Here is a 21,416-nt window from a genome sequence, read left to right on the forward strand (position 1 = left end):
CATCATGTATGAGTGTTCAAATACAAGAAATGTTTCCTCAAATGCTAGCAGCTTGATGTAGAGCAATTGATTATAAAATTATGTTGAAAATTACTCTTGTTTTTTTTTTAACTGCATGAATGTGCTTTTATTTTTATTACAGAACCGAGCACGAAAGAAAAGGCTGAATATTATTATTGTAGCTGAAGGAGCTATTGATTGTCACAACAAACCTATAACATCAGAGAAGGTTAAGGATGTAAGTGTCAACATTCCTATGATACAAGATTTCTGTTCATAAGATGGGTCTTATTGTTAACAATAACATTTTTGTAGAGTACATCTGTTCCTATAAGGTAGCTTATCACACCATTGTATTTTATACTTGTGCTTTGTTATCTAAAATTCCATAGTCAAATTAAAGGGCAATGTTTTCAGTGGCATTTAATTGGAACCTTTTCTCCTTGTAGTACAACACAGCAGTTCAAAACCATCTGCTTCATGAATGCTTTCATTGATAGTTTGAAATCAGCTCAAACCTGTATTTATAATCCTATTTCACTTTGTATGTCTTGTAAAATTTTTAATATTGGTCTGTCTCACAGTGAGCTAATACTGTGTGCTTTGGACAAAGTTGTGTCCAAATGGTTGCTGTGCTAAAGATTTCATTGGTGTCTAAGATTAAGAAAACTTTTAAGCTGAATTTTTCTGCCTTCTTTTTTTAAGGAGACATTAAGAAATAAATTGGGAAATAGTCATTTGTGTAAAAGAGCTATGATACTTTGGCTTTACCTGGAGTTTACCTATCCTCTGACTATGAAGTTCTGTTTTCCATAGCTGTCAGTTTTAGAGATACCTTTGACTTCATTCAGAATTGCGGTTTTATGAAGTAACATTTAGCACTAAGTGGTGTTAAGTGTACATCATGCTAGCATATATATAAAATAATGATAATGATAAACCCACTATATTTTGAAATTTTACGCAGCTTGTGGTTCAGCGGCTTGGTTTTGACACCAGAGTAACCATCCTGGGTCATGTGCAAAGAGGTGGAACCCCTTCAGCTTTTGATAGAATTCTTGTGAGTATTCCCAAAATAACTGCCCATGGCACCACATAGGATAACTGCATTTTATAATTATTTGGGGGTGGGATGGTTCTCTACCTGGTCAGCTTGACAAATCAAAGTGTTACCTCACACTAACTGTCTGAATAGCTCAAATTCAGAGTAGTGAAGCACTTTGTGTGAAGTAATCTATGTTTAGCATCAAAATGTGAAGCTTAATAGTCCATACATATGGGTATAAACAGCTCACAACTTTTTCACCCTACCAAGGAGTGATTTGTGTCAGCTTGAGTTACAGAGAAATCAGGACCATTTCTGTGATTGGAAGCCATGTGCATTTCAGTGCTTGCTTGAACACTCAAACATTCTGTACCTGCAGGCGAGTCGTATGGGTGTGGAAGCCGTGCTTGCCCTTTTAGAAGCTACTCCAGCTACCCCTGCCTGTGTTGTGTCCCTGTCTGGAAACCAGGCTGTCCGTCTTCCTCTGATGGAGTGTGTGCAGATGGTGAGACTCTGGCAAAAACCCAATTTATGTTATTTATGTACTACAACAGGCTACTATGTACAATAATTGCCTTTTCTCATTAGGACATTGATGAAATATGTACAGCACTTTTCCATATTTGGGAATGAATAATAAAGTTCATGTATGTTCTCTATGTGTTACTGTTCATTTGCAAACTATCAAGGAAAAAGAAATACATATCTTCTTAATTTGTTCTAAAATTTTATCTCAGATTTTCTGGTTTTATTATAACAAACTCTTCAGATGCTTGCATCCATTTACAGTATGTCATACATAAGTCAGGCTTCTTCATTAAAATTGCAGTTTAAACTGAAAGAAGAAAATACTTAATGATATGTTGATTTCTTTGTCCCTTTAAGACTTTAAAACCTAATTTCTGCTTCCTTCTTCTCCTCCACCCTAATTTATGCTATGAGAGGAGGTAGCTCATAAATTGAAGAATTGTCAGTGTTTCTTTTTTCACTGTGGAAATACATTAACGCTGGAATATATGAAATAATTGAACTCCTGTGTTTTTTAAACATACTGAGTAATCAACTTGTTTTTTCAAGACTCAAGAAGTCCAGAAAGCCATGGATGAGGGAAGATTTCTTGAGGCTGTGAAGCTTCGTGGAAGGTATGTCCAATAGCTTATATCAGTTTATTTGCTGTAGAAAAGCATAGTTGCTTTGCAAAAACAAACTCTAATTTGCAAAACAAAGCAAACTCTGATTCTCTGCTGTGTCAGACTGGGAGCTGTTCCTAGGCTAACTGGTCACAAAGCAAATAGCTTCTGTGCTGAATGATCTGACTGGTAACTGTGATAAATTTGTTTATTTATGGATTTGAGGCCAGTCCTGTGAGCTTGTTTGTAAGTAGTTGGTAGTTTTAGCAGTAATGTTGGAAGAGGTATTCTTTAGTCCTGTCAGGAGAGGGATTTGTGTTTTAAGTCACCTGATAATAAAATGCTTTCTCCCAAGTCTAGAAAACTAATTTATTAGCTGCACAGTTGTTTCATGTTTTATGACTCTTATCGTAAAGAATTGAATATTTTTCATTGTGTTCCCATTTCCAGTTTTTGCCATGTTTTGCATTTGCAATAACAATGGTGTTAATATTTCATACCAGCTTTTTAATGTTTCTGAAAAATGCAAATGTTCCTTTAAAATAACTATGAGTTCAAAATTTTACTATTTCATTTGCTTATCTTATTTTCTCATTTGTTTAGGAGCTTTGAAAACAACCTTAACACATACAAATTACTGTCGCACAAAAAGCCAGATGCTGAGCTTCCAAAGGTAAAGAAGGGGGTTTGTTGAATGTGCAATGTATGTCTGCTTTTGGGATCTATTTATAACTCCCTTCAAACCTCTATTATAGCATAGGTTAAAATTAAATATTATAAAGATTCTTGAAACACACTAGTTTATTCTAATAATAAGTAACAATTTTTAAAGAGAAATACCTTTGTAACCAGAAAATTGCTGTAGATAGTTTCCTTCTGTCTTGGATTTACAGCTCATCCCAATTATTATAATGTTTGGTTCTAACAGTTACTGTTTTGCCCTCTGTTTCTTACCATGGAGAGAAGAGGTGTGATAAGATAATGATTAAGACTCTGAAAATCTTTCTATAAAGGAGGGTTCTATATTAAAAGAATTCTAAGCCTTCCTTTTGAAGGGTTAAGCCACTCAAGAGCAAAAGAAAATCCAGGAATTCATGGGAAGCAATACTGAGGGCAGATCCATCACCTTTTTGCGAAATAAGAAGTCACTCTGCATAAAGCAATAACAGACATTTAGTTTTTCTGTAGTTCCTAAGATTTGTATAAGAGGAAATTTGGATTTGTTTAGGGAGCAGATGCTAAATTTTGTGTGCAAACAAATCTTTGAAGGAATTTTTTTTGTTTTATTGGAAGTTTACTGAATAGTTCTGTTTGATCATAGTTGGTGACTATGTCATCTCACTTGGTAATTTCTCTTTTAATTGCGGTTTGTGACCATTTGTTACTTTATTTGCATAATGATGTTGCTTTTACTCTTTCTAGAAATCTTTTTCCCAAATAAATATTTGAGTAATGATTACTTGTGGTAGCTTCTCAGCATTATTAAGGAGCAAAATTACATTGTAATACAGTAAGGACCTGAGACTGACCTTCAAGAGATGAAGGAATTCAGAATTTTTTTAGGTGGATATTTAACATTTTCTTAAGCAGATCAGCTGTTTGGGTAGTGGAGGTTTTTTTTTTTAATGCAGCAATGCAAATCCAGGACTGTTAGGACTGGGCTTTTGCATGTTTTTTAAATACTTTTGTCATGCCTTCTGTGATAAATGGCATTGGAAGGAAATGTAGGCCATGTGCAATTACTAACTACTTGGATTTGACCATACTAACAAAATCTGTGTGCCTTCAGTGAAAGAGGTTGAATAGGAATTAAAAAGTAGATGAAATGTGTATGTCACAGGAATTGAGGAAAGAGCTAAGCTGATCGGATCAGAAGAGCCAGCTGAATGCTCTCTTCAGCAGTGCTTCTGCACACATTATATTTTGCTGTTTGTAATTACATTGCATTTTTCTACAATCCTTCAACTGTACCAGAACCAAAAAAAAGAACCCCCAAAAAAATCCCTACATACACTCTGGTTTGTGTCTCTTTTATTGTGGTTTTTTGAAGAAGTTGTTGTTAGGTTGGTTTTTTTTTTTGTTTGCTTGTTCTGGTTTTTAATCAGATGAGATTCCATGATAGTTACTTAACTTGTAAGTTTTGTTTTTTCATTTGTTCTCATCTTCCAGAATATAGCTAAATAACTTCTACCCCTTCTGCAGGACCCAAGTTACTACAATTGTAATTCAGAAACGTTTTAAAAACTTCCATAATCTGAAAATGTCTGGTAGATGCTGAGTGCTCCTGTTCACTAATGTATTGTCAGCTACTTGAGAAACTTGGCCATTACCTTAATTTTAAAACTTGTCTGTTCCTCTCTGCCTTGTACTGATGATACACACATACATGCTGTGGTGCTAGAGTCAGTTTCTACTTTTTTTTTTTTTCTTTTGTTATTGTTGGTGTGTTCTTGAAAAAAAAAAAAACAAAAAAAACCAAAAAACGTTCCTGCTTTAGTAACATGAAATTGGTAACGTGGCCAGGTTGGGTGGAGCTCTGAGCAGGCTGGTCTAATGAAAGGTGTCCCTGGCCATGTCAGGGGGCTGGAATGAGATTATCTTTATGGTCCTTACAACCCAAACTATTCTGTTGCTGTTTGATGTTTTTTGAACCTGGGCTAGAATATAAAAACCTGAATAATTTAACTTGTTAACCAAATGGAATTATGATAAAGTCTTACTTAAGAACAAATGGGGTTTTTTTTTGGTTTTTTTTGGTTTTTTTTGTCTCTGATATTCTGCAAGTGGGGAAATGTGTCTGCACCTTGCAGATAACTTTAAATTTTCAACATGTTTAGGAGCTTTGAAATTTCTTTCCTGCATTCCAGTATTTAGCAACGGCATATGATGTACAAATTAACCATGGTGTAGAAGTCAAAGTCCTTACTAAATATTATTTTTATCTTGCAGAGTAATTTTAATGTGGCAGTTTTAAATGTTGGTGCCCCTGCAGCTGGAATGAATGCCGCCGTGAGGGCTGCAGTGAGAGTTGGCATCACTGAAGGTCACAAAATATTTGCTGTCATTGATGGTTTTGAAGGGTTCGCTAGAGGGAAGGTCAGTGTCACCTGTGTGCATTACCAAGTGCTAGGTACCCCATCCCACACCACCACCTTTGTTCATGTTCTTGGAAGGCATGTTATGTCATAACTGCTGAGGGAACTGGTTCTCTAAGTGCTTTTATTTCATAAAAATCTATAAAACCTGGACTGCAACTGTATTTCTCAACTATTCAACTCTGTAGAGTAATTTATGCTGTGTATTACTAAACACATGCTGCAGGGCTACAAAATCAGTTCAGATGAATCCTGCATTTGAGTTTTGGTCAAAGTATATATAGCATATTGTAGTTTTTTCACAGAGTAGCAGAATAATCTCTGATTCTGAGCAATGAGTTATTGCATACGTATTCCTTTACTGTAAGAAACTTTGTAATGGTGCTTATTGAGGGAGGAAGCTTTTTTCCCCTTAGGTAAGGAAGATTCTTCTCTTCTCCTGTTTTTAAATGTTAAGCATTGATTGGTGTACTGAAGAGAAACTGAATAGAACATTATTGATTTCTGTGCCTGGCTAGAGCCAAGATCCCAAAACTTACATCAAAGACCTAGCTTTAGATTTTTTTGCTTCACATTCAGTAGGAGAGGATGGGAGAATAGGATTGAGATATGAAACACAGAGACAGGGTTCATCTTGGTCAAGAAGAAGAAAGAACAAATGGAATGGAAAGGGATTGTAGTAATTCAAGAGAAATGGAGTTAAACTCCTGATGCTGTTTTCTTTCATGACCTCATATGTCATTGCCCAACAACTTGTTCCAACAGCTTTTCATGAAGTAGTACCTGGTGTTTACTGCAGCTCAAGAGAAGTAATTGGATAATCACTTAACCAAATCTCCTTCTCTACTTTTATTCAAAGATAAAGGAAATTTCCTGGGGAGATGTTGGAGGCTGGACTGGTCAAGGAGGATCAATTCTTGGTACAAAACGGTAACATCAGTATTTTTGTCAATTGGTATGATGAACTGTAGTGCTTTATATAACCACTGTGTGATTCCATGTTTGTTTCTTTCCCTAGAGTGTTTTTAAGTCCTCAATTTTTGTACATTGGGGTTTTTTGTGTTTGTTTTTTGTTCAAATCTTTTTGTTCCAACTTGGGTATCTTTTTAATACTGAACCAGCTCTGAATATTGGAAGTTGGGACCTTAACTTAAAAATTTCCTGAGGTCTTTACTCTTTAAAGGATTTCAAACCTGCAGTTTCTTTACACTTAACATGAGTTCTTATTGTTTGTCTGGAAGAGCTACTTGTATGGTTAAATATGTAAAACAAAAACCATTGTGTTGCCTGCTGACTTTATGGTTTCAGCTTAGTAATGAGTTCTTAGTGCTTCAGAGTCTGTGAATTGTTTTTTATTTTTCTTTTGATTTAATGATTTTTAGTACTCTTCCTGCAAAATATTTGGAGAAGATTGCTGACCAGATGCGCACTAACAACATTAACGCCCTTATGGTTATTGGTGGATTTGAGGTACACTGAAATATCTTAATTATGTCTAAGTAGACTAGAAATCCTAACAAAATTAATAGTCTTGTTTGATTTTTACCCAATCTTCATGTAAGTTGCATTTGGTTCTATCTGTGTTTGATACAGAACATAGATAGTGTTTAGAATCATAAGTGTTGTCAATCAGTGGTTCTCTGGAAAGCTGGCATTCAAGACTAGAACTGCTAAACAGATGTGCTAAATTGATAAATGAGATGAGATAGTGTTATAGTTTTTTGTATTAAAATAAATTAATAACTTCTGTTGTGCAAGTTTCAGTCTATAACTGTATCAATACTTAGAATATCCTTGCAGAAGGTCTTGACTCTTAGTAGAAATTGCACTATGGTCCCTTATTTAAGCCACTCCTCTCACATAGTGCATGTCAAAATCTGTAATGGATCTAGAGAAGTATTTTTTTCTGTATTTCATGTTTGCTTTGTTCTAAAAAAAACAAATAATTTTTGAAATTTTGATTCAGGAAAGTATTTTGCCTACTTCTTGCAGAGAAGAATGTGCTCAGTGTTTTTTTGATAAAAAATGTATCTTCCTTTTTTGTTCAAGTTGTTAGCTATGACCCTAATTCAGGAATATTAAGATTATTAAATCAGGACTAACAGTACCTGAAGATTGGGGAACTAATTTGTTTTGTTTAAAACCAACTTTCTGTGCCTAAAGTATTCATTTTCAAGAGAACATATGCTCTGTTAATTGTTTTCAAATATATGCCTGTTTCTAACGCTTTCTTTTTTGTCTGTGTTAGATTTTAGTGGTTCCTTAGTGCTCTGACTTGCTGAAGTGTGCTGTGGTAGAAATGGCTCCCCCTGTGGCCCTTCTCATTTTGTCACTCCCAACTCTGCCCTTCCTTTATTCATCCTAATGTTTTCACCTGATGCCTGTGCCCAACAGGCTTACCTTGGACTTCTGGAATTGTCAGCTGCCCGGGAGAAATATGACGAATTCTGTGTTCCAATGGTTATGGTTCCTGCAACTGTATCCAACAATGTACCGGGTTCAGATTTCAGCATTGGTGCAGATACTGCTCTGAACACTATAACTGATGTAAGTCTGCTCTGGTGTGTACTAACAAAGCAACTGTTTAAACTTACTCAATTGGCTACTACTGGATATTTTTGTCGACCAGAACTTAAGAAATGTGATCTGGGAAATTAGAATTTCTTGCTGTAGCCACAGTCATGACACCACTTTAGAAAAGAGAAATTCTAGGATCCCAAATGCTTCCATTTAGTTTCTGCTGAAACTACAATGACCTCTAAATTTTTTAAGTGTAAGATAAGATGGCATCTGTTGTTGTATAAGAAAGAAAGAAACCTAAAGCTGAGACTTGGATGATTGTTTGCACAGTAGAGGGGAAAAACATCCCTGTTCATAATGTATAGTTGTAGTATACCCAGCTGCAACAGGCACTGAAGTAAAGTTGCTCTATTCAGCAAGGAGATTCTTAGTTATGTAACATCTTTATTCTTCTAAGAGAATATGTAAAATCTGTATTTCTCTAATAATAGACATTACATTTATTCTGCTAATACCAGATTTAATAAAAAGAATTGAGACATGTTAAGTAATTTTTAAAATATCAAATCTAGTAATACAACATAAGGTAAAAACTGAGTGTTTAATCTCTTATGAGGAGAAAGCTTCTCTACTTTGAGTGTGATAGAGCACTGGAGAAAGCTGCCCAGGGAGGTTTTGCAGTCTCCTATGGAGATAATCCAAATCCTTCTGGATTGTTCTATGTCACTTGCTCAGGTGTTCCTGCCTTGGCAAGGGATTGACTACGTGATCTCCAGAGGTCCCTTCCAACCCCAGCCATTCCTCACTAATTCACTTGAACAGAAAGCTTAGTCAGCTGGACAAAAAGAGTTTGAAGTTGCTTTTGAAAATTAAATGACAGTTCTCTTATCATTTAAGTGTATTTGAAAATTGTAATCATGATTGGTTTTTAATTTCAAGGATTCCTCAGATGCCACCAACTTTGAATGTACTAACATAATTTTTTCTTTTTTCTTTTTTTTCCACCATTCCAACATAAATAATTTTAACTTCATCAAAAGAAATCCTTCATTTAGGAAACACCAGTTTCTTGAAGTATTGTACAGTCTTAACTCGAGTAAGACTCAGTCTTACTCGAGTAAGACTGTAAGCTAACTAAAATTCACTGAATTAATTCTTTATTGACAACTTGGGTTATAAGTGTTGATGTTGTTTCCAGTTCTGGTAAATAAAAATATCCGTCCAAAATGACTGATTATTAATTAAGGTGAGTAAAATGATTGTGCATAACATCTGCTTTCCTTCTTTTCTTATCTTCATAAACTTTGTTAACCAAACTGACTTCTTTTTATAGGTTATTTCATGCAAAGGGGATATATAGTAGTCAGTCTGTGTTGCTGTGGTTTGCTTTTCTATTTAGGTTTCTAGGTGTCATCTGCCTTCATTAGATAAAATGTTTGCATTTTCAGTGTGGTAGTTGCATTTTCTGTGTGGTAGTTGAAAAGTTTTCAAAAGCTTGGCTTTTCGTGTTTTTTTTTTTTGTTTTTTTTTTTTTTGTTTTTTTTTTGGTTTTTTTGGCTAATGGCTTTCTCCTGGTTGTTTTGCATTTAATTTTGCCTAGATTCTTCTCTGGATTAAATATTAAAATTAATGGCTTTGCAAGATTTATATTCAGTTGAGTGGAAGATTAAATTTGTGGTGATATTGGAAGGAGTAGACTTTTGTATTTGGAAAACATTTCTGCTTGGTGTCTTTAGTTTTGTGCTCTGATTGTTTGAATATGATTCACAAAAACTCCCAGTGAAAAATACATCCTTTCATTTTTGTCCTTTCATTCTTGTGCCATGCTCAGATCAGGTGCAGTAGCAACTGTGCTCCCTGTTAAATGTGACCAGATAAACTCAATACATGTCATGCAATTGACTATGGTGGACAAAAGTAGGAGGTAGACATGAATATCCATTTTGTCAAGTTTATATGTAGTTTTTTATTCCTGTTAACACAGTTAGGTTAATAAATGCATCATAGTTTACAGTGCTCTCAGAGCAGTAGAAGCTCTTCTGAACACCCAAGTGTCATGACACTTAGTTTTTCTGTGGTACGGTTCTTAATGGCATGATCTTGCCTACCTCTGGTAAGGTAAGTACAGTTGTGCTGGTAATGAGGGACTGTTGCTGTTTGGCATCATTAGACATTTGTCAGTTGTTTTAACTTGCCAAGTGTCTACAGTATGCTGAAACATTTGCTGATAGAATGTGTTAACATTCTGCATTTAAACAGATAAACAGTTACAAACAGGCTTATCAGATACATAATTCCTGAATGAGAGATTAGTAAAGAGTGTGCTCCTCACAAAGGCATGAACATTTCTCAGTAACTAGTTTAGATTCTATAACAGATCATGGGGACTCTTTTTTTCCACTTCTGTTTTAAAATCTTGGCTTCAGATTTGATTTGTCTTTTGAATAGTGTTTTAAATATATGTTAAACTGTATTTTTGACTTTATTTTTCAGAATATTAGGAATACTACTAATGACAACGTAAATATAAAGGGAAAAGCTGGCTGTTTCTACCTGAGGAGGATAGGCTTAAGGTTGATTGATATATATATATATATATATATATATATAGGCATACGAAGTTATCCTTTTAGGATTGCAGGATAAGAACATGAACTTTAAATTTTCTATTAAATGAAGCATCACTAAAGTAACTACCATAATAAAAATGTCTATATTTTCAAGTATGTTGCTAATTCAGTGAAATAAATAGGATGTTATTATGGATGTGAGACCTCAGGAATGTGGCAGCCATGAAATGAAAGGAAAAGGTATCAGCTAGATGAGAATAATGGAACCTGAAAAAGGGAGAGGCTAAAACTTCCTGTGTTTCTTTGTAAATCTTACATTTCCTTTCACCAGAGAAAATGGGGGTACAGACTGATGATTTGGTTTTATGGGGGGGAAAAAAGGAAACGTCCCCCAAGGAACAAAGACAGATACAGTCAGATGCCTTAAGGCAGTCTCCACACATTTCCTCTGGAAAACAGATGCCTGTACCATCCCAGTAGCATGTGTGGCTCCACATTACTCTGAACTGGGAAGCTGAAAATTAGCCTTGTCCACTAGCTAACCTGTTAATTTTTCATCCCCTTCAGTCCTAGTAACAGCTGATGTGGAGTAAGGGTAGTAACTCCATTCCCTTCAGTGGCCATTTGTATTTAGATCATCTTAAAGTCAACAAACAGTAGTCTGTGCTTGACTGCATGAATTTTTATTATGTTGGCTATGGCAACAACCTTTTTAGGAACACATATCAAATAAAAGGGTAGGAAATTATTAAACCATTTTATTAACACAGTGCAGTATCCCTCTATGGCCTTACTGTAGTAATTTAAAAAAAAATACTAGCATAGCAGTCACTAAAACCATTGATCACTTATTTACCCTTTATAATTAAGTGACCATATATTAAAAGCATTTTCATGTTTTGCCACAGTCATGCAAAGATGTTGCATATAATCATCTAATGCTCGTGCTTGGTGAAGGTACAGTCATGGGCTATGTTGGCTGAAATCACTTGCATCAAATAAAATGGCAATATTTAATGCAAGTAAAACATATCATAACTGCATCTTAACATACCATAAATGCAGACTAACCAGTTATGCTAGTTAGTGCTCTACATCTCCCTTTGACTTGTTTTTCCAGAAGTCTTAATATAAAACATTTTAGAGAAACTTGTGTTTTGCAGATCCCCAGGAAGCTGTGTGGTTTTACCAAACCACTGTTACTTTGTATGTCTTTATTCTTTTAATAGAAATAAAAATTCAAAACAGCCTGACTGAGCTAAGTTGGGCCAGGCAATTACTGAAATTTCCTAAGTGAAGTCTCAGCCACTCAAAAAACCAAATCCAAAATAAACCCCTTCTTTTTGTTGCTCCTGGCTGTACTTCTTCTGAGCTCTTTGGGTCTGAAAGTGCCATCTTTTCGGCTGTGTTTCAACCTCAAATTGAACAAAGTATAGCACGGAGCCATTTCATTTACAAAACAGTGAGAAGAGAGAGATTTTTTTAGAAAATTGGTTTGCATTTATGCACCTACAGCCATAAATATCCTGTCTTCTCACTGAACAGGATCTTCTCTATCTAGGACAAAAGCTCAGAAGGAGAGCTCTCACAGGTAGGGGATTTACCTGTAATTTTCTTCTAAGTTTTTCCTTAAACCTGTCACTATGCAGATATGCCTGTAGATACCTCAATAGGTATCTAGTTTTGATCTGCAATAGTTGGCTTCTCTGAACTGATTTGACAAATCAAGAAAATGAGACTTCTGTGAACATCAGTTTCTGGGAGAAAGAGATGAAAAAGTCATGTACTATGTAATCAGGCTTTCTGGTGGAGAGCCATTACATAGGCAGTTTGAAAAATTGCCACACTTCATGAGAGATGCTGATGAGTTTAGATTAGAAATAATTGGAATAGTGTAATGTATGTTTACCTAAAACAGCTGCAAAATCTTAACATTTATTTTGACATCCAGTAGGAGCACCTTATCCTTTTGAACGATAATATATTTTGTAGAGTTTGGAGTCTTTCCAAGGACCTAAAACTGCTTTTCAAAGAATCCTTGAGCTATACTTGCAAACTTTTATTAACTCATCCATGTGCATATGTTCCTGGATTTTTCTAGGCCTACATCCAGTCTGTGTTCACAGAGGCAGATGTGTGATGTTGATAGCAACTTTGAAGGCATGGGTGAATTTCTTTTTTCCTTTCTCTTGGTGGAAATAGATGTGTGTCTTGACTTTCTAGGATAACATAGTTTTTTTAAAAAGTGTCTTTCTTTAAGCATTTTCTTCAGGTTGCAAGGGTTTTACTAGTTAACTTTCTAAGCTCTTTAGCATGTATCAAACTCTGTTCTTTAAGTTCTTTCTTGTGGAATGATTTCCAGTCTAGCTTATTGCCATCCTTTTCTACCCAGCTGCTTCAGACCTCTCTGCTGTGCTTACTTCACCTTCAGTCTGTACTAACATGTACTAATCCTCTGCATTTCTTCAAAGAGCATTGTGCCAATGCAACCCCAGTGCACTGTTGTGGTATGTACAGGATATTTCCACCCCACCCCCACAAAATAATCTCACCAATTGTATTTACTTGGGCCAGTGGACAGCCACATTTACCATCACATGCCAGGAGTCATTAGCAGAGCAGTCCAAAGACAAGGAATGTTCCACTCACACTTGTACCACTGCTTCAGGCCTTTGAAAGTTGTCTGCAGCTCTACGAGGCGCGTGCCAGCTTTGAGGAGTTTAGAGTTCCTATGTGTGTGGTACCTGCTACTATTAGCAACAATGTGCCAGGCACAGACAATTGCCTTGGCACTGACACTGCCTTGAATGCTATTGTGGAGGTAAGACTGCATATCTTTTAAAAGTTAAGATGATAAAATGCATAAGATGAGGACACTAAAAGACTTTGCAATGTCTGGTTTTCTTATATAACTCAGTTACTTGTGTGTTTTAATGGTTAATAGTTCAGTTTTCCAAGACTGATTAAAGATTAACCTTAGAAAAAGTGTCATGTTAAATGCTTAAATTTTGGATACTCTCTTTTGTTCTTCAAGACTCTTGCATTAGTGCTTAGGTTATTTGCTTTTACTGAGAATCAAATATTTTGCTTTCTTCAATTTCATTTTTATCTTACATATTACTTAGATAGAAGAAGAAAGCACATGTTTTATAAATAAATGTCCCATTTGTTGGATGAACTATTGACTGAGCTCAGTGCTGTAGAGCATTTTAAGTAGGTGATTAACACTAAACACATAAATATCACACGTAAATAATCCTGTAGACTCCATTAGGCTTAGCATACATTAAGTGCATATAAATGCATGGGTAGGATAAGCAGTTAAGTCTGTCACTGATGTTCAGCTAAACAGTGCAGGGTCAGAACAATCCGTGTTCTAGTCTATCATAGTTTTTTCATTGGGTACAACTTCCATGAGCTCTTTCAGTCCTATTTGCTCTGCTTAAGACACAGTAAAGGGAACTGAGCTGAGATGTAATGCAAACAAATGAGTAAATCTTAGCAGCTTTGAGTTTTATCAAACCCATCATTAGCATGCCATATAACAAATCATGAAGTAATTTGACAAGGAAGTCCAATCAAGAGTACAGATCCGGGGGGTTGGGAAAAGCAGGTTTGTTTTCCTGCTTTGTGTAGTGTTCTTACATAGTGAGTGAAAAAGCTCATCGTGTAGCAACATTCATAGGTAGGACATTGGTACCTCACCACTCCTTTAGCTTTTCCCCCCCTTGCCCTGACGTTTATAGAAGTAGCTAAGTCTGTGACGATGCACCTTCAAAAGTGATAACTTTGGAAACACAATGGGGCAACAAATGATTTAATATACTGCTGCTTCCTCTTATGTAATTGTTTTTGGTACTAATTTAATTAGTTTTTATAGATATCAGTAATTCTTTCTGTAAAAAAAAAAGGTTGTATCATTTGAATTTTACTGTCATTAGGATGTTTAGCTAATGTTAATAGCAGAACACTTGAATTTAGAGTTTCGAACATTAGGATTTCTCATTAAGCTGGGTCAGTTCATATGAAAGCTCAACTAGCAATAGAATTCCAAAAAGAGCCCTCATGCCCTGTTTATGATGTCTGAAACCTGGCATTTGAGGTTTGGCTTTTCCAGCCTGTAGTGTAGTGTATGAATTAATAATTCTGTCTGTGCCAATTTCACATTTGGGTATTTTCTGTCACAGTCATTCTGAGAAAGCAAGAGTAGTAGAAAGTTTGTACTCTGTCTCTTGTACAGTCAAGGACAGAATCCCTTCTAAGTCGATTTCAAGTGATTAGTCCCATAGGCCTTGACTGATTTACCTCCTTGCTTATTACTTGGAGATTCTCAAAAGGCAGAAAATTTCATTCTCCTGCTAGCAATGGAAGATCTTTTTAGAAATCTTGGGGTTTACAAATATTTGAAGTCTCAAAATAGTGGAAATCTTCCAATGTATCTTTATTGTCTAAAGACGAGATTGTTTTACAACATAAGTTAAACACATAGTACCTATCCAGTTTCAGGCAGCTCTTTATAAAATTAGTTAAATTGCTCCAGTGCTCCAGTGTTCTGTAAAAATTTTCATGAAACAATGTCTGCAAGGAGAAAGTAAAGTGCTTGGTGACACTGTAAAACCCAAGACACGTAAAAGTGTAATTTTGAAAAAATGCTAGAATATCAGCAGAGACTTTTGTGACGTAGTTTGTTATGGAGATACTTTTCTGCTTGGGATAACATAATATATATATTCAGAATAAATTCATGTGAATGCTGCAGTTTTGTGTGTAAGCACATAATATGCATATATGTAAATACATAAATATGTATAAATTAAATTATATGTATCTTTTGCTAGCTTGACCTAAATACATGCATATGCTGGTCTTAGTCTTTAAATGCATTAAACTGTATTATGCTAGAAGTTCTAGAGTTTTTATATTGTTTTCTCACATATCAGGTAATGATTTGTTCTGTGATATGTTAGGTATGGTTTTAAGGGCCATATTGCTCACAATCTGAATTTCAGCCTGAAGTAGTATTTTCAGTTAGCTGAATGAAGTTCTGGTTTTAATAAACTGTGAACTAGAAATACCTCAAATATTCCAGACACTACTCATTCAAAAACTCAGTAAATCATGGGGATATTTTAATGTTACCATAATTCAGGTTGCATGATGACAAACTTTCCAGGTACTTTCATTTCCATTTTTATTAAACAGAACTGGTGCTGGGACACTACATTAGTTTCACAAAATTCTTCCTGTCACAAAGCGTGGTATATCCTATTTATTTGTTTCTAAGACAAAGAAGAAAATAGGAACTCTGTTTCTCAGACTTGCTTTCTGAAAGGAAAATACATTAATCAACAACTTTAAAATGGTAGAAAAATTCATTCCAGGAGGTGAGCTTGTCAAATAGATTCTTGAGTATTACTAAAACCTAAAGGTGGATAGTAAACTAGTTCCTAGGTTTCTGCATTTTCCTGAGTTACAGTGTTTTCCTAAGATTCCTAGGTCTTACTGCACTGGAGATTGCCTGTCTTCGTTACTTTCCATTTCTTTTAGGCAGCTCTGACAATATTGGCGTTAATTGGTTTCATGTAAGTAACAGATCTCTGTGTAGAGAACATTCCTTATGCTTCTCAGAGTAACGTGCAAGTGGAGATATCAATCTTCTTACAGTAACTATGTATGTGTTAGTAAAAAACCAAAAGCATTTTAAAACATGCACGAGTAGTGCTTGAAAGAATTATATTTATGTGGAAATCATTACTGGAAAGTAATTGGGCAGTACATGCTCAGGACTTAAGTTCAGTACAGATGGGAATGCAGTGAATTTTAATATCAATACTAAGGAGAAGTAACCTTAAGTAATCAATAGAGTTAAAGAAGTTTATTCATCCCGCAGTTCCTTGAAAAACTTCATTATATCTATTTGTATCTATGCTAGAAAACACAGAAACAGCTGGTTAATGCCACTACAAACCAAAATAAATTATTGTTTCAGTAGTTGCAGGAAGCAAGTAGATGTTAAAAGTTGCTAGTAGAAAAATATTTTATTTCTACTCCAGTGTTTAGTATATGATTTGTAAGAAATCATTTATTGGATAATTATTATAGTTACATGGGCTATGCCGTTTTGGAATTCCTTAAAGATTCATTATTTATAAATGCTTTATTTTTAACTTTTTTGTTACCAGTAGGTGTCACAAAGTTGCATGACATACAAAAACATAAGCAGTGAGGGGTTGTAGTGCATACTCAGGCTGTGGTGTCTCTGAGCAGACGTGTGACCGCATCAAGCAGTCGGCCAGCGGCACCAAGCGCCGCGTGTTCATCATCGAGACCATGGGCGGCTACTGCGGCTACCTGGCCAACATGGGGGCCCTGGCAGCAGGAGCTGATGCTGCTTACATCTTCGAAGAGCAGTTTGATATCAGAGAGCTCCAGGTATTCAGCACCTTTTGCCCATTCTTAGTAGATCTAAAGCTGTTGTACGTGTGTATCATAATGTGTATACTTGAAGTAGATGGCTCATGAAAGAAAAAACAGCTGAGGTTGGGCCTAAAATCTGTGCTTGTCATGCCAGTTCCTGTGCTAAAACATTATATAAAGAACTGTAGACACAATCAGTGGTGATACCCAAGTTCAGTAAAATGACAAAAATAATTGTATTGGCAATTAAGCACTTACAAGATTGTTTCATTTGTAGTCTTCTGATTAAAATTCAAATTAAATGGACATGGGTAGTTGTAAAATAAAGCCAAAAACAAGAAAACAGTATTTTTTTCATTATGCTAGAGTTGTGTTTAAAGGCTGCTCAGGACAAGAACTGACTGGTACGGCAGGTTTATTAGATACTGACTCTGTTACCACAGCTATTCAGAGCATGTCTGGAGGTGTTACTAAAATAAAGCCCTCAGGCTTTAAGGATTACGGATTATGTTGTAGTACATACACAAGCCAATATAGAACTTGTCTGTTGTGAGGACTTTATACTTCTGAGATGGTTAGTGTTTGCTGCAGTCATGGACAAACACAAAGATAAAAGGATAGAAATTTCCTGAGAAGCAGAGAGATGTGAAATGAATCAGAATTTATCCCCATGCAGTTGTTGGCAGGACTGGAACTAAGGTCAAGCTGTAAACTTCAGTGGCAATTTCTGTATTTTTATGTATATCAAGCTGGATGCTGTACCAGTATAGCATATAAAAACCTCCTTTGATTTAATAAAATCAATTACTTCTGACATAAAGAAAAAGGTTAGTTTTAACCCAGGATGAATAGACATACACAGTAAGTTTTCTTGCATCTCCAAAAATCTTGATAATTTGAATTCGCTTTATGTGGAATATTTGGCAGAAGTTTTCAGGAAATGTAGGCTCATTAAAGTTGTTTCAGATACAGAGCTCTGTATGAATCTTTAAAAATACTTTTGTTTCTAGGCTAATGTGGAACACTTGACTGAAAAAATGAAAACCAGTATCCAGCGTGGTCTAGTGCTGAGGTAGGTAAAAGTAGTTGTAATAGATGGCATCAGTGATACTGAGCATTCCCAGCCAGGGAGGCTGCTTGGCTATTTGGAATGACACTCCTAGTCTATATTCCCTGATTATTTCTTTAACTTGAGATTTTTAGAAAAGCTGTTGCTCCAAAAGGCAGTTCAAGTCCAAAACTTCTTTCTGTGTGAAGATATTTGCTCTGTAATCTAATACTTCATCCTCCTTTTCAGTCTGTTTTCTTGTTGGGTTTGTCTTTTATTGCAGATTCTTTTTTACTAAAGGTAGTGTGTCACACTATGGCCTTTACTATAAAAACCTTAAAAATCATGAGCCTGTTACATGAAGTGAGTGTATGTGATCAGGTGAAAATGTCCATGCCAGGATTACTGCTATCAAGAAAAAAAGACTTGGCATTCAGTAGCTGCAAAGACATCCAGTGCTTTAATTTGCTAATTATCTGGCCCTAATTGTTACAGAAATGAGAACTGCAATGAAAACTACACAACTGATTTCATTTATCAGCTGTATTCTGAAGAAGGAAAAGGAGTGTTTGACTGTCGAAAAAATGTATTGGGCCATATGCAGCAGGTAAATACAACCCTAAAGCTACAGACAGCACTAACTTTGTATGCACAAAGTATATACAGTACACTATTCAAGCATTTAAAACAAGTCTGATTTAAGATTAAGGGAAACAAAGTGGAATTTTGTTTGTAGGCAACTCAGAAAGTTTTTTAGCATCAGGTTTTATTGCAAGCCCTTTTTAAAAATCAGGGGAAAATGCATTAGATTCTTTAAAAATTTCATTTTTATTCCTCTTCTGTCTATATTAATAAATCCACTTTTTGTCTTATAATGAATTGTAATACCTTCTTCATAATACAATTATCTGCCCGTCCACAATATATCTGCCTCTTGAACCCTCTTCAAGAGTGGAGATTTCATTAAGAAAATCTGTGCAGATGGGTGTTTCTGTGGAAGAAACAGAAGTGAGCTACTCCTTTGGCCTGTGCTGCTGTCTGCATTGCTTTATCTCACTGTGCAGCTGGTTGGTGGGCAAAGGGAGTTCCTGATTTGGCTACACTCATCACCGAGGCTGAAGTGGAGGAAAATGCACAATCCCCTCGATTGTCCTAAGTGAGAAGTAGTATTGATTCTGTGAGAATTCCACAGGTGCTGAATACAAATTTTAAACATCTTAGATTGACTGACGGGGTGGAGCTTTTGTTTTGCTTTTCTAAGTGAGGGAAATGGAAATTAGCAGAGATAACTGATGAAACACACCAATCCTGCTTTGATAAGCTAACCCAGAATTCAATTTTTGCACAGGGTGGAGCACCTTCACCATTTGATAGAAATTTTGGGACAAAAATTTCAGCGAAAGCTATGCAGTGGATCTCCAAAAAACTGAAAGAAACCTACCGGAAAGGTGCAGAAACGTTTGGTGCAGTCTCTTGTTACTGTCTTTGATTGTCTGTCAGTCTGTAAGAGTCCTCCACTTCACAAACATATGAATATTTATTAGTCAACATACTTCTTCCCATCTTGGTATTTTTATTATTCAGTGATACCTTACTGTGCTTCTTACTATATGAACAATAATTCAGATAGCTGTTTCACCATCCTCTTAAACAAAATAGCCAGTGTGATAGAAGGTTTTCATGCATGCAGGAATTAATATTTGTATAGTTACATTTGTTCTTTTTTGTTTCATGCTGCCTTCATGGGAGACAGAAGGAGGTAATATTTAGTCTTTAAGAACTTTTGTAAAGCACTACTTCCTAAAATCTGATCTAAAACTGGATGCTAAAATTCAATCATTTTGTTGTTTAATTGTACTCTTACTTCATTGCTAATCACCGAAGTTAAGCTAAAAAAGTGAAGATCTAACCCTATTAAAGCACTAATTTGGTTATTTCAATCTATTAAATAATCAGTAGCTGAAATTAGGCTACTGTAAGTTTTTGTTCAGTTTAATTGCAGAAAAGTGGTATTTGCCCTTATACTTGTAAGAAAGGTGCTGAATTACTTCATTATTTTTAGGAAAAGTATTTGCCAATACTGATGACTCAGTTTGTTTGCTGGGAATACGGAGACGCAACCTTGTTTTCCAACCCGTGGCTGAGCTGAAGAGTGAAACAGACTTTGTGTAAGTATGCACTGCTGGTGGTAAACACCTCACCACAGCCTGCCTTGCACCACTTCAAACAAACACTTCCCAACGCCTTACTGCTTTTGCCTTAGGCCTCAGTTCTGCCAGATCCACTTGGATTGTTCTCTTCTCTTGCCTTTTGCTTTTACTTCATCCTCCTTACACTTGAAAGTCTTACAAGTCTGGGACTCAGCTGTCCTATTAAGTAACTTCCATGTGATAGTCTTTGCCTTAACGGCTAGAATTACTTTACTTCTGTTTCAGTTCAGTGGGGCAAGCATTTTTGTGCCAAATTTGGTATTATGCTTAACATCTTCCATTAAGACCTGTTCATCTGGGATTCTGTCCTTGATTCTTCTCATTTTGCATCAACGTTTTACATCCCTCCATGCCAGTCAGTGCCTGCTTCCATTTTTAAGGAAGGTGTTTGCTTTACCCTCCTGTATTTCATCTCCCTGTTTCCCCCTCCAGACACAGGATTCCCAAGGAGCAGTGGTGGCTGAAGCTGCGACCGCTGATGAAGATCCTGGCCAAGTACAAGACCAGCTACGACGTGTCAGACTCAGGCCAGCTGGAACACGTGGCCATGCTCCCAAAGGAAGCTGAGACCGGAGCCATCTAAACACACCACATTTAAATTGTTGTCATAGATGCACATTGTGAGTAACAATGCTTTAGAATCGTTAAAGCTTTGTTTTGAAACATTTAAATTATTGTTCCAGCACTTTATGTGAAACAAGACGTTCAGCTGTCACACAGATTCTGTCCTGTTTGTGTGTTATGTTTGAAACAAACCCTTGCATCTAAAACACCAGTACTGATACTGCCCTTAAACAAACAAGTGCAACACCGTTCTATGCACTCCGTAAGTTACTCATCTACTGCACTTTGTTTCAGAGTACTTACACCCCAAAACTAAGTGTAGATGGCTAGTTCTTGTGTTGAGTTACAGGATGTGCTTAATGTTTCTGAAGTGAAATAAAATACTGTTGCAAACATCACATGTGTGTTCATTTGCTTTTAAACAGCTGCAGGAATAGTTCATGAAGGATTTTCTATAGACTCCAGTGAAGGAAAAAGAACGTCCCCTTTTCTTTCCTCAACTCTGCAGGAAGTAGTCAGTCACACCAGAGCAACACTCAGTCACACTCCTTGCTGCTTCAGGATCAAGCTAGGAGTTGGAATCCTCCTTGTACAGGAAGGATAAAACTAGTTCTTGGGGTTGGGAGTGGGGAGGAACAGCTTTAGCAATGTGAGATTCATAAGGGTGTAACGTGGCCCTTGCTTCATGTTTCCTTTTTCTTAGAGCTTCTTTAAGATTATTAACACCCCCAATACTGATCAAAAAGGGTAACAAGGCTGAAAAACGGCGAAAAATGTTTTATAATGCCAGTTTATGTTAAATGGACCTTGAGAACAA

The 21,416-nt window shown here is 36.0% G+C and overlaps 1 protein-coding gene across 3 annotated transcripts in view; it reads left to right on the plus strand.

The window, feature by feature from the left end:
- The window catches only part of PFKP (phosphofructokinase, platelet), a 41,338-nt gene extending 20,341 nt beyond the window's left edge, over nucleotides 1-20,997 (plus strand). Inside the window, exons 8-23 of one of the 3 annotated variants that reach the window (XM_077789061.2) lie at nucleotides 143-238; nucleotides 968-1,060; nucleotides 1,425-1,550; nucleotides 2,123-2,187; nucleotides 2,779-2,848; nucleotides 5,125-5,271; nucleotides 6,130-6,200; nucleotides 6,653-6,740; nucleotides 7,665-7,817; nucleotides 13,029-13,181; nucleotides 16,628-16,792; nucleotides 17,788-17,849; nucleotides 18,321-18,432; nucleotides 19,174-19,273; nucleotides 19,888-19,993; nucleotides 20,468-20,997. In XM_077789061.2, coding sequence (XP_077645187.1) covers nucleotides 143-238; nucleotides 968-1,060; nucleotides 1,425-1,550; nucleotides 2,123-2,187; nucleotides 2,779-2,848; nucleotides 5,125-5,271; nucleotides 6,130-6,200; nucleotides 6,653-6,740; nucleotides 7,665-7,817; nucleotides 13,029-13,181; nucleotides 16,628-16,792; nucleotides 17,788-17,849; nucleotides 18,321-18,432; nucleotides 19,174-19,273; nucleotides 19,888-19,993; nucleotides 20,468-20,618 — 1,758 coding nt within the window. In that variant the 3' untranslated portion in view covers nucleotides 20,619-20,997. The remainder of the gene's footprint in view (nucleotides 1-142; nucleotides 239-967; nucleotides 1,061-1,424; nucleotides 1,551-2,122; nucleotides 2,188-2,778; nucleotides 2,849-5,124; nucleotides 5,272-6,129; nucleotides 6,201-6,652; nucleotides 6,741-7,664; nucleotides 7,818-13,028; nucleotides 13,182-16,627; nucleotides 16,793-17,787; nucleotides 17,850-18,320; nucleotides 18,433-19,173; nucleotides 19,274-19,887; nucleotides 19,994-20,467) is intronic. The other 2 variants (XM_077789057.2, XM_077789058.2) reach the window with 2 other exon arrangements.
- Nucleotides 20,998-21,416: the final 419 nt, after the last annotated feature.

This window comes from Lonchura striata, chromosome 2 (genome assembly GCF_050655825.1).
Source record: "Lonchura striata isolate lonStrDom1 chromosome 2, ASM5065582v1, whole genome shotgun sequence".
Taxonomy (NCBI): Eukaryota; Metazoa; Chordata; class Aves; order Passeriformes; family Estrildidae; genus Lonchura; species Lonchura striata.